This window comes from Ostrea edulis, chromosome 4 (assembly GCF_947568905.1).
Source record: "Ostrea edulis chromosome 4, xbOstEdul1.1, whole genome shotgun sequence".
NCBI lineage: Eukaryota > Metazoa > Mollusca > Bivalvia > Ostreida > Ostreidae > Ostrea > Ostrea edulis.
In genome coordinates this window covers 48,136,300-48,149,854 of record NC_079167.1, presented here as the reverse complement: position 1 = coordinate 48,149,854, position 13,555 = coordinate 48,136,300, and the positions used below count along the sequence as shown (strand labels likewise).

The 13,555-nt window shown below is 36.1% G+C and overlaps 1 protein-coding gene across 1 annotated transcript in view; it reads left to right on the top strand.

Annotated features, from left to right (window-relative positions):
- Positions 1-10,785: 10,785 nt before the first annotated feature.
- LOC125670997 (E3 ubiquitin-protein ligase MIB1-like) overlaps positions 10,786-13,555 on the top strand; it is a 140,518-nt gene continuing 137,748 nt past the window's right edge. Inside the window, exon 1 of the mRNA XM_048906473.2 lies at positions 10,786-11,154. Within this exon, the coding sequence (XP_048762430.1) occupies positions 10,893-11,154 (262 nt within the window). The 5' untranslated portion in view covers positions 10,786-10,892. The remainder of the gene's footprint in view (positions 11,155-13,555) is intronic.

Genomic DNA, 13,555 nt, shown 5'->3' with positions numbered 1-13,555 from the left:
AATCTGCCACTAAGGCAGCGTTGCACTTGCGTAAACGACGAAAATAAAAATAACACGATACAATGGGACGCACGGTACAGTGAGAAGCGAGTAATATATCAAAAATCTAGAAATTTACACTATGTTATTTTATTAATTGACGTTTAGTTGCACATTCCTCCTGTATATACGTTTTCACAGTAACAAACTCTTGGCAAGCCTATATATTAACAATGGTCACCGAAATAGGTGACGTCACCGTTTTAGGAACACAAAGTGACATGTTTTTTGTTACGAAAATATATTCAATTAACGCATGGCCGTAGGAACCTCACCCCCCCCCCCCCCCCCCCCCAATATTTTTCAAAAAAAAAATCATATAGTAAAATTCACATATAGTGTAATGTATAATTATTTTTAAGCAGAAAGTTCATTTAATTCAATGAGACTCAGAGTCAGTCAGTGTGACTGTCCTTCAGCTTAAATAAAAAAAAATTATGAAAAGCACTTAATGCCTTAACATTTCTTAGGGCATCATCCAAAAGGTCGTAATCATGAGGTAATGGTTCGGTTCTCGTTCCCAGCTCCGCATCTGGCGTCAAACCTATGATATGTAGTGACTGTTCCTTTGCCAAGTGCCCGGCACTAGTGTCGTTTAAAGTCCTTTACCGGTATTTGTTGACGACTCATACGAGTGAAAAAATCTCGCAAGGGACGACTGATCAAAAGGTATCTAATTTGTGTGACCTTGACTAACTTTCAAGGTCTAATAATTCATTAGATAGCTTGTTCATAGAAACTTTGTCTTGATACAAAAATGGCTATGCCCAACTGCCCTAATACCAGTTCAACGTTTGTATATATCTAAAATCTTTTTGTAAAGCTAATATGATGAATTGTTGACTTTTTTATCATCACAGTTTTTATGGTAAAGGTAAACCCGACAATGTGTGAAGTACTATTTATCAGTGACGTAACACCCCCAATGTGACGTAGGTCATGACGTGTAACAACTTTTTCAAAGCTTGTAAAGTCTCAGGCTGTCAAGACCTGTTTCATTCTTGGTCCAAGAGTAGACACTATCGTATCAGTGTAAGATCAACCTTCCGCACAGTTTTAACTTTTATTATAGTTCACAATGTATGCCCAGACGGACGAAAGAAAGGCATTTTTCGAAAAAGTGCACGAAGAAGCAAGGAATGCAGGAAAAAAGGGATGGGGAGCACTACGTTTTCTTGTTAGACTCAAAGAGCAATTTTTTAAGAAATATCCTCTTCCAACACGCATACCTAATATCCCAACTTCGAATATTCGAAAAGATGCTGTTTCCTCAGACCTTTATCCAAATGATGCTCCTTCTGAGCTTATCCCGATTCAGATATATGGTGATGGGAATTGTTTATTCAGAACTCTCTCTTTTTTGTGTTTGGACATGAGGACAATTTTAAGGAAATGAGGGTACGAATTGTGTTTGAACTTGTTTCAAACCTGAAGCGCTACACGAATGAAAACACTTTTGTGACCATGTCCACAAACAAAAGTTCACTTCAATATGTCTTTGAAAGTTCCCTGTCAGAAGAGTGTTTAATTACTGGTGATTTGATTGCTTCGTTACAAAAGGAAACAATAAAAACAACCCAGAACGGTTACTATTCAAGCCTTTTACATATGTTCGTAGCTTCTAACGTTTTGCAGAAACCAATCATGTCGATTTTCCCCGAGGTGCAAAACCCTGGTGTAAACAGACAAGATCATAATCAGCTTACCTATTGTTCCTCTTGACCGTGCTGATGCTAAAGAATACCAGGATGCTATCCACATCATGTGCACTCAAACAATTGCTACAAAAATAAATGGTTGGACACCTAATCATTTTGTTGCCTGTATTCACAAGCATGAGGAACCTCTTTCAAAGCGTTCGAGGTTATCCTTTGAGGATTCTGAACCTCATCGCTCATTTGAACCAAAACAATCACAAGATAGTCCTTCCCCACTCTTGGAGTCTAACACAAATGAGGAGTCTATTGAAACAGGTAAATTGGGGGAAACTGCAAACAAAGAAACAGACAAACATGTTAAGGTTGCTTCCTTTATTGATTCTTCTTCTTCTGATATCTCAGAAATACCAGTTCAAAAGGCCCAGGTTGTACATGAAAAATGGCATACACCAGTGATCGGTAGTACCCCAAATCAGCCACGGAATATTTTCTTTCCAGCAAAAAAGTTTGGTAAAAAGATGAGATCTTTCAATGCCTCCTGGTTTGATCGGTGGTCTTGGTTACATTATGTAGAAATCAAAGATATTGTATTCTGTTTTCCTTACATAAAATCATTTCAGAAGAAGACTCTCAGTTGTCACAAGAAAGAAAAAGCTTTCATATCAAGTGGTTTTAAAAACTGGAAAAAAGCAACCACAAAATTCGCCGCACACGAGAAAAGTGATTGCCATAAAGAGGCAATGGAAAGGGAGTTTACGATAAAGGAGGAGGTTAAAGATGTTGGAGAATGTCTTTCAAAGACGCACGAAGTCGAGAAGAAGTCTAACAGAGAGAATTTGCTTAAAATCACAAACATTTTGAAGTTTCTTGCTCAACAAGGAATTGCTCTTCGGGGTGACAAAGACGAGAAAAACTCGAACTTTAATCAACTTCTCATGCTAGAGGCTAAACGCGATCCCCAGCTTCAGGAATGGCTACAACGCAAGACAAAGAAGTATGTTGCTTCAGATATACAAAATGAAATTTTGCAGGTGATGGGGTTGCAGGTTTTGCGACAAATTGTTGCGTTCATCAAATCGTCTGAATTCTTTTCAATAGTGGCAGACGAAACATGAGATATTCCCAACAAAGAGCAACTTGTTTTATGCATTCGATGGGTTGATCAAAATTTTACCGCTCATGAAGATTTATTAGGGATGTACTGTCTTTCTGACATTGGGGCTAATTCAATAATCCTAGCAATTAAAGATGCCCTTTTGAGGTTCGAGCTGCCTATCAACAAAGTACGAGGCCAGTGTTATGACATGGCTGCTTCTATGGCTGGTTCAAAGACAGGTGTTGAAACACAAATTCATGCACTTGAACCCAGAGCCCTTTACATACACTTATGGTCATGCTCTTAACCTAGCTTGCAGTGATTTTATTAAGGGATGTAGGTTGCTTAGAGACACCCTGGACATTGCAAAGAATATAACAAAGTTGATTAAAGAATCTCCAAGAAGGGAGATGATTTTCAATACATTAAAAAATGCCCCAAATCTAGAGAAAACGTCAGCGGGAATAAGAGTTTTGTGTCCCACAAGATGGACAATAAAAGCCGACACATTTTTGAGCATTTTGTCAAACTATGAAATTCTAAGAAATGTTTGGGATGAAACCTCCAATACGTGCGTGAGGTAGAAATGAGAAACATAATTAGGAGAGTGGCTGCTTATATGTGCAGGTTTGATTTCTTCTTTGGGTGTTTACTGAGTGAAAAACTTTTACGTTATAGTGATAATTTGGCAAGGGCTCTGCAGGCTCCAAATCTTTCGACGAGTGATGGTCAAAAAATGGCATCAACGACAATGAGTGCTTTGCAAAGTCTCCGAGATGAAACAATCTTCACTCAGTTTTACGAGGAAGTTGTTGAAAAGGCAAAACAGATGAACATCGATGATCCTGTTCTTCCTAGAAAACGCAAAATTCCTCGTAAACTTCATGATGGGACAGCAGCACATACTTTTTCATCGTGAGCAGATGTGTATAGGAAATATTTCTACGAGGCATTAGATCTGCTTTTAGCTGGCATAAAATCTAGATTTGACCAACCAGGTTACAAAGCTTATGTTAATCTTGAAAACCTCGTAATTAAGGCTTACACAGGTCAAACGTTTGAAGAAGAATTCAATTTTGTCACGACCCTATATGATACAGATTTGAAGCCAAAGGATCTTCACTGCCAGCTTATAATGTTAAAGACTGTTTTGCCAAAAGACTTTACGCCAAATATACCAAGTGTGGTTGAATTTTTCAGACATTCAAGTGAAAAAAGTCTGTTTGCCGAGATCCTCAAAATTCTCAAACTAATTTTGGTACTTCCTGCAACGAACGCTACCAGTGAGCGCTCATTCAGCGCCTTGAAAAGATTGAAAACATCACTGAGATCAACAATGAGCCAAATACGAACAAACAATTTGCTTTTATTGCATGTTCATAAAAATGAGACTGATGAACTGAATTCAGAAAAAATAGTTGAGGAGTTCGTAAGTGAAAGTGAACACAGACTGGCGATTTTTGGAAAGTTTACCGAGTACTAAATACCTTATGACTCAGAAATGATTGATAACAAAATGATAAAGATATAAACAAAAACAAAAAAAGATTTTTAAAAATCCTTAACACCCCCCCCCCCTCCAAAGAAAACACCCCCAAACAGAACTTAAAATTAAAGTTGAGGGGTTTTCTGGGAAACTAATTAGATTCTATGTGCATAATTAGATTTATGTACATGACGAACACCTCAATGCTTGCACATATTTATGCAGTTATCTTTCTACTAATGGTTTTGTCGATATCACTTTTTGTCGTAAATTACTTTGGTGTGGTCCCCCCCCCCCCCCCAAAGTGAAATTGCTTCCTACGGGCCTGTAACGTACCAATGGATTTGGAATTTTTGGGTGAAAGTAAAGGAATTTAATTACTTTAAAGGTAGGCGTATTGTTTATTTATTTAATCCAAGTGATTAATGAGAAAATCGCGGTTTATCACTAAGGTCACCGAAATTGGTCAGTCGACGATACCGGTATCTAGATCTATATGACATTAATTATAAGATAGCAATTTTTAAAAATAAATTGTATCAATTCTTTATAGTTTAATATTATTACTGGTATTTGCTAACTATTATCGTTACATTTAAACCAACTCTATCAATTCCTCAAATTCTCCTCGCTAACGATTCCTACGTTCTCTCTCCCATTTCTGTCTTTCTCCATTTGTTTACAAAATTTTATATCGTCTGCTTCCAAGCGGAAAAATTCTGAGGTACTCCGAATGAAAACTACAGAGGTGTTCCAGAAACGTACGATAAGGGGTGAAATAAAGGGTAAACATATAGGATGCTGATACAGAGTGTGTGATAAAGGGCACGTGCCTGTGTTCATGTCAGGGATGCAGAAATCCTGAACTATATAACAAATATATAATAAAATTGTTTATTTTTATGTATACTTCAATAAACATGATTATGAAATGATACATGTATTGCAATATTACATGGGACCTTATGAAGACTTTCCACTCTTCCACACGTACAGTATAAGAAAATATAATACACAACTATGACATGGAGCCTGGCACTGACATATAAACTGCATTCATGTAAAGTGGCCTGTCTTTGGTTGTACAAATTACAAGATACCCGATACTAAACCGTCTTCTGCTACTTTACTACGACGATCTGTCTCGGGTTGTACATCATTTGCATCATGATGGCAACCCCCAACCCAGGGAAAATAAATATTTATTCTAATACAATTGCACATAGTAATACATGCAATTTTTCACACGGAATAAACAACGACATGATATGAATAAGAAATTTGCACCACATCGCAATAATCAAAACGTCATACTCGAAATCATAAAGATTTTTCCACATGATAATGAATAGATGACAAGGTTATGCACTTATATTTTTCCATAAAAATAATAATAGTTAATAAAGCTTTGAAAATTGTTCTGTAAAAGTGTCATTCTTACATTTTTATGAAAGTCGCTTTTATTCTTGCCAATATTGAATATCAAAATTTAATTATAAACTACTTAATGGTACATGTACTTTGAAAAATAATGTATATGTAAGTAAATGTAACAAAAATGTGTCTCCATCATAATATGAAGCTTGCTATGTAGATGAAGACATAAAATATCATTTGTATGAATGCAGAATTGTTCAGCATACACGTATTTGTGAGAAAATTAGCTCCCTCTTGAAGTTTTATATTACATGAAAAATCATTGTACTAGAATCAGCGAAGAACACAAAAACTCTCTGAATAACCTTATAACTTTTGTAAGGTTTTCTATATATAATGAAATGCAGATTACTTAAGAAATAAGGTATCATTTTAAAACATTTATCGGGATATAAATACGGGTTGGTCACGTGATCAAAGTGTAGCGTGCAACTGTGTTTTCTCAATTTAGACTGAGCTACTTGCTCAAAATATTGATTAGCGATGTGGGTCCTCTCGGCTTTATTCCGAGATATTGAACAGTGATTGGCAGTAAAAGGATTTGAGACAATGATCAGTTCAAATGATTAGCTATTTCACAAAGAACAATGAAATAACGTACAATTATAGCAAAATTTGATCAACTCAAAATTACTCACTTCAATTACTCAATATTGCTCAATGTTCGTCTTTGCTCAATTTGACTCAGTCTGTATTAATGAGAATAATGTAGCGGAAGTAAGGGTAAAGGAGAGCAATGTCTCATTCCTATGTACAGTATTTAATAAACTTAAAGTTATATTATTACTGACTTTGTATAAGAAAGACTTATTCAGCCACGTCTATACCTTACCGTTGTTAAGCTTTCTCTTTTAATCGATGTTCTTTTTGGTCCAGATGTGTGTAGACTGACTGTGTTTCGCAGTATTTATACCCTACAGCTTGAAGCTGATTGGATAGTGACTGAGCATTATGATTGGCTAAAATCTAGCTATTTGATTGGTCAATGTATCGGTAATTTTCAATCCACTTCCGGATTCACAACTTTAGCTCGAATAAAGGAGTATATAGGAATACATTTATCACACAGAGATAATACCAAATTCGTTTCAATAGTACGAAGGGCTTTATGGAAAATTTGATCACGCACCAACCCGTAAATCAAATTAAAAACTGTTTTAAAGCAAGTATGTCAACAAATACATATACAGAGTATATAATGGAAAATTCTTCCGTACGTTTAATTTTGGAAGAAAAAAATTATGATTTAAAGGGGGAAGGGGGGGGGGGGGTTGCGTAACGTTACACTTACAGTTATGATGCGCTTTCACTTTTGAAAGTTGAAGACGCAGTTGTTGAAGACCGACTTTGAAAGATATTCTGTGGACATTACGAAGTTAACAGAAGACTGAGGTAGAGGAACGCGAAGAACAGGGCGGCAGTCGTCAGGTGTAGGCAAATCAATTAAAGACGGGACAGAGGACGCAGCTCAGATGAATCTCCGGAACAAACTGATTGACATCGCAGAGGATGTGGAAGTGCACGAAGCTAAGGGACGGTTTTGATTTGGATTTGTAATTGTTGACAAACATGAGTTCACTGGACTCTTCTGTTGACTCGATGAATTTCTGTAATAGGTTTTCAATGACGCCTCGCTTCGATGCCCGACATAAAATTGGAAACCGTCATCACCTCATCATGGCATGGCTGCTGTGGCACGGAGGCACTCTGACGATCGACTTATCGGCCATAAATCCTGTGAATTACCTTTTTGGGAGTTGATTTTATCAACTCCTCTATGCAGTCACTCGACTCAAAGTGGTGTGGACCTTAGCACTTCTTTACAAACAGTTGTAATGTTCAGCGCTAGCAGCAAATAGTTGGTTATAAACCCTTTACGTATTACACATTTAAATGCATAATTTCTGTAAAATTAACTTTTCTACTGTCCGTCACTTGAGTATGTAAATTGAAAAATGACCAAACTATCACTAGAAATACAATCTAATGTGAACAGCGATATTTCACACAATTCAAGAATTCCTACACGGAGCTGAATATTACTGATCTTAATATACAGTACAGGTAAAAAAAAAAAAAAAAAAAACAACATAAAAACACGGGCCCCGCGGACGGAAAGTCCACACTTTAAATAGCGTGGGCCTAGAAAAAAGTCGGTGTCTTTTAATTGCGTATTCTACAACAGTTGCATGACCTTTCAAATTCAAAAGATACATGTACATACGCGTCCACAATCGGGAAACTAAACGATCGGCAATGCTAGTAGCGTAAACTGATTTTTGTGCAGCTAATGGTATTTGGAAACCTCGTCTCGTTTTTTTTTTTTCGTTTTAAAAACAGTGGGTCGCGACAGAAATATATCAGCATCACATCTTCCGTTCGTTGAAGTTTGTAAGGTTAAAACGATGCAATTGAACGGCGTGAAGAAATTATTGCGCCCCAATTAGCGATGCATTTAATCCGAGAATCATTAGTAGATTTAGATTGACCGTTCTTTTCAGTTGGTAGTTGTTTTTAATAGGATTTCTCAGCGAAGTGCATATTTTTTCAAAAAGTCGCCGGCTGAATTGCACACCTTATTCAGATCTTATGATAGGTGATACGACACTTAAAAAAACAAAACAGTTTCTATGCGAGATTTACGTATTCCATTTAAATTAAAGCACCAAAGTTTAATATTTTATCAAAAATACACCCGAAATGTCATTCAAAAATACAAAGAGGGGAAATGGGACCTGATTTCCTGTACACAAGCACCTGTGCGTTTAATTGATCAAGATATAAGGCTCACGGCGGGTGTTAGCGGTCAACAGGGGATGCTTACTCCTCCTAGGCTCCTAATATGTATAGGACTGGTGTTTGCCCAACTTTTACTTTTGTATTCCTTTTAGGAGTTATGAAAATGGTTATTTTGACAAGAATACGCAATTCTAAAAGTATATGATATGTTGAAATAGTGAAATACAATCCAGACAAGGTGTGACTTACCAGTGTCAGATTCTATATGTATGTACACATAAATAATTGCGTGTTGATTGTTATAGAGGCACAACATACGTTTATGTAAAAGTTGATGACTTTTGAGTGTACTTCTCTATTTTTTTTTTTTTTCATTTTGGAATATTTCTCAATCCCATCAGTACTTTCAGTACTTTGATTGCTAAAGCTACACGTAATGTCATCGTCGAGCAGTACATTCCGCACCACCGATGACCAGAGTGAAGTTGACTGTTGTAGCAGACGAAATTTTAGACATACATTGGTAATACATTATTTTAAAGAAATGCTTTTATCAATTATTGATGAAAGTCCGCTGCTTGGAATACAAATAAATCACAAATACATTTTGTGATGTTGATTTCATCTATTCGTAGACTTCTGTAGTATTTTAAAGCGAGAGCGATTTCTAGATGTGTATTGCCTTAGTAAAAACAGTATCTGTATTCTGCTTTTAACAAATGTTCATACGCACAGCCCCTGTTGTCCCCGTAGTGAATTTATACAGTGATGAATACGTATTGGTCGCAATAGTGTCATATAGGAGAAAACAGTTGAAAATGTAAATTTAAAAGGAGAAAATGTTCGAGCAAGGTTTCTTGCATAAGTTTAAAAATGAATTTTCTAATCCAGAGTAATCATTTCATTTTTATTTAAATCCAAATACCAATGATTTATTTTCAAGGAATTTACTGTTGACAATAGAAAAATTTCATACTTATAAAATAAATTAAAGACGTAATCATGGAAATTTATATGTAATGCGCTCACAATTATATTCCAGACATATATTCATTAGATTAAACTAATGTAAGAACATCTACGAACAGTGGTTAAATTGCATTAAACATGAAATTTTACCAGCGTACTCTAAAGTACTCTAGGGTACTCTGTTTAGTAGGACCTATTAAAGACTGCGTATTATCACAATTTCCCTTTTCTTTCTTAATTAATGAAATGACAAATTATTGTAAATGCACACTTTTTGGGTTGCATTATTTACTTTAAAGGGTATAGTTTCTTTACTTTCGGAGTTAAAATTTTTATTCAAAATTATGCCCTTGAGTTGACGAGGAGCCTCCATGTGGCCTAGAGCCGGGAACAGGGCATGTGCATGTATAAATTTACTAAATATCGGCAGACATCCTCAGCTATCGTGTCACATCTACACTCCATTACATAATATGATATACATGTATCATGGCATGAATTGAATTAACTAAGGGGATCTCCAGGCTTTTCCCACGTTATACAGTGATTTGATTACATGTTTCCTTTGGTGCAACCCCCCTTATCTAGAACTAGACAAGCATGCTCGTGCAATATGTGAGTCAACATCCGGTGTAAACAATAACAAAAGATAATCACACCCACAAACTGCCAATCTCTAGTTTGAAATACAAATTTAGCCCTGCTTCAGATTTTTTAGGCCAAAATTAAAACTTCATGAGAATTTATATCTAAAATAGATATGGCCAATATATGAACAGTTATGAAGGGAACAAGTATACCCATTTTAAAATTTCAGTACAACAGCTTAATCTTTATTTTTGCAAAATAAGTGCTGCAACCTGAATGTGACCAGAAAATTCATATATTCCACCATTTTCACCGATTGGCTGCTTTTATACCCAATTGCCGGCCTTTAAATGGGTCACTGTCTAAACACTATTTGGCAATGCTATTTCTTTAAACATCTGTAATTGGCATTGTGTTTTATTTAAAGAAGAAAAACCAACGTATCGAGCGAAGTGAGAGGTTTGATTTTAATCAGACTGATAACGATAAATCTGCGAACATCAATTTGATATCGGACACCGCTCGACATATGTCCCGGACTACATTTACACCCACCCTTTTCCGGCAAATTTTAATTAAATTGGTGTTTTTCGGCAGGTGAAAATTCAGGTTCAGTGCTTTAAAAGAATTTTCCAAAAAAAAGTTCATATCGTTTATATACCTACAAGTAGTAGCCACTGCAAATTGTTTGTTATTACATGCAAGAGAGAAATCACGAAAAAAAAATCGCTATCAGGGACTTCCGAGTTTCAGCCGTACTACATTTACCGCTTGCATATATCTCGCGAGATTTCGTATCGGCCATTTGACAGACGGTGAAAATGTTTACATCGTAAGATGTACCTATAAAATTCTTCCGTTTGAGATGATATAAGTGACAATGAATGCTGAAAATATAGACCCAAACATTAGCACGACTAATCGTGTAGCTCGTGTAAATATGGTAGAAGGTGTGGGTGCTCGTGTTGTAAGAGGTCCAGACTGGAAATGGGGAAAACAAGACGGGGGAGAGGGACATGTTGGGACTGTGAGGAATTTCGAGTCTCCAGAGGAAGTTGTTGTTGTTTGGGACAATGGAACGGCAGCCAATTACAGATGTGCTGGAGCATTTGATCTGAGAATAGTGGATAGTGCCCCAACAGGTGCTGTAAATTTTGATCTATACAGGTTGGAAGCACTTCCCCTATAGCGAGATCTCTTTAAAACGTGTTTATTTCTCTTTAGCGAGAAAGTAAACATTACCATAAACAGGTGTTTTAGCGTCTTTATTGAAAATAATGGCAAATTCCGTGCAATGCTGAATAAGTGTGACATACACTCAACATGACGCGAATTGTCTCTATAAAATTGACAACACAGTCAAGAAATTGCAAATCAAAGTTGCTGCGTAAGAGGGAAGCAGTCTGAAACCCAATGAACATTGTGATTGGTTTTGTTTTGATTAATATATTTGCAGAAGTATCAGACATTTTGGCACTTTTTCTTCTTTCCACGTGAAACATGAAATGATGTACTCTACGGGTGTTTTCTTGGTTGTACGGGATATATTTATTCTCACTAGAGAAGGATAATCGTGTTTTTGCGAGAATATCTCGCTGTAGGGAAAATGTTCCTAACCTGCTAGATGTAGAAACAATGCCAGGCTTAGAATAAGACTGAAAACTTTACAGTATTCCTTTAGATTATTTAACAATTGGTGTTCTAATCATTGATTATAATCGAAAATCAGTCGATTGTTGGCAAATTCTAAGTGCTCGATTATGAAAATTTTATTTCAATTAATTGGTTTTTAGATTTTTTTTTCAATGACTATTTTAGCACACCTGAGCTAAAAGCTCAAGTGAGCTTTTCTGATCGCCTGTTGTCTGTCGTCTGTCTGTCCGTCTGTCTGTAAACTTTTTAAATTCTCGATTTCTTCTCCAGAACCACTAAGCCAATTATAACCAAACTTGGCCAAAGCATCCTTGGGTGAAGGGCTTTCAAGTTTGTTCAAATGAAGGGCCATGCCCCCTTCAAAGGGGAGATAATTACAAAAATGCAAAAATACGGTGGGGTTATTTAAAAATCTTCTTTTCAAGAACCACTGGGCCAGAAGAACTGAAATTTAAATGAAAGCTTCCTGACATAGTGCAGATTTAAGCTTGTTCAAATCATGGCTGCCGGGGTAGGATGGGGCCACAAGGGGGGATCAAAGTTTTACATACAAATATATAGGGAAAATCTTAAAAATCTTCTTCTCAAAATTACTGGACCAGGAAAGTTGAAATTCACATGAAAGCTTCCAGACATAGTGCAGATTCAAGTTTGTTAAAATCATGGCCCCCAGGTGTAAGATGAGGTGACAATAGGGGATAAATTTTTACATACAAATATATAGGGAAAATCATTAAAAATCTTCTGAAAAATCACTGGGCCAGAAAAGTTTACATTCACATGAAAGCTTCCTGACTTAGTCCAGATTCAATTTTGAAAAAATCATGGTTGGGGTCACAATAGGGATCAAAGTTTTACATGCAAATATATAGGAAAAATCTTTAAATATGAGCGAAGGTGACTCAGGTGAGCGATGTGGCCCATGGGCCTCTTGTTACAACAGTGGACAATGACTGGCTCTATTGAAATGACTATATTAAGTTTAAAACTATGTGGAGGTGAAGGCTCATGGTTATACTGTTGGAAAGGTATTGAATAGAGCTATGCAAGAGTATCATCATCCACGAAATCGTGCAAAGCGTTATCACACTGTGATACAATACACATTACATATCGAACAGCCCTCGTACATGTACCATCTTCTTTAGTGCTATAGATACTAAATTAAAACTAAGTGGATATTTAGAAATAGCAGATAGTCCTTTACTAAAATTGTAAATTTGATGATTCCAGAGGTAGGGGTTTTGGTATCAGGGTGGGGCCAAAATGGTCAGTTGATAAATGTGTGAACAATAGAAATTTTTAACTTATTCTTGATAACAGTGATTTTTTAAGGCCTATTTTGGGTCCGAATTTCGGCCCTTTTCCCTCCTAAAAATTGCCAATTTTTTCCCAATTTAGCTTGCATTTTCCCCAATAATAGAATTATGAAAGGAAAACGTATTTGAAAAAAAATAAACATTTGAGGTGAATTATATACATAAGACTTAACAATGAGTTATGGGAATGATGATTTGGATAGAATAGTTGAAAAATTTAGAAGATTAAAGAAAATTAGATGTGTAAAATAAAGATATTATAATGTTTGATATGATTTTAAAACTTATTTACGATAAAATTGATTTTTCCCAATTTGACTGAAATGTGGACAATTTTTCCCAATTCGAAAGCCACAGGACCCTTGTTAAAAATGTAGAAAAATCACTGGATAACTATCACTCCAAATCTTTTCAAATTTAGTATGAAGCTTGTTTGGAACAAGGGGAACATAAATTGTAAATTTCAGGATTCCTGCACTCTTGGGGCGTTAAGGGCGGGGCAAAAACTGCCCAAAATTGACCTATTTTCAAAAATCTTCTTCTCTAAAACCACACATGTGTAAGAAGAACT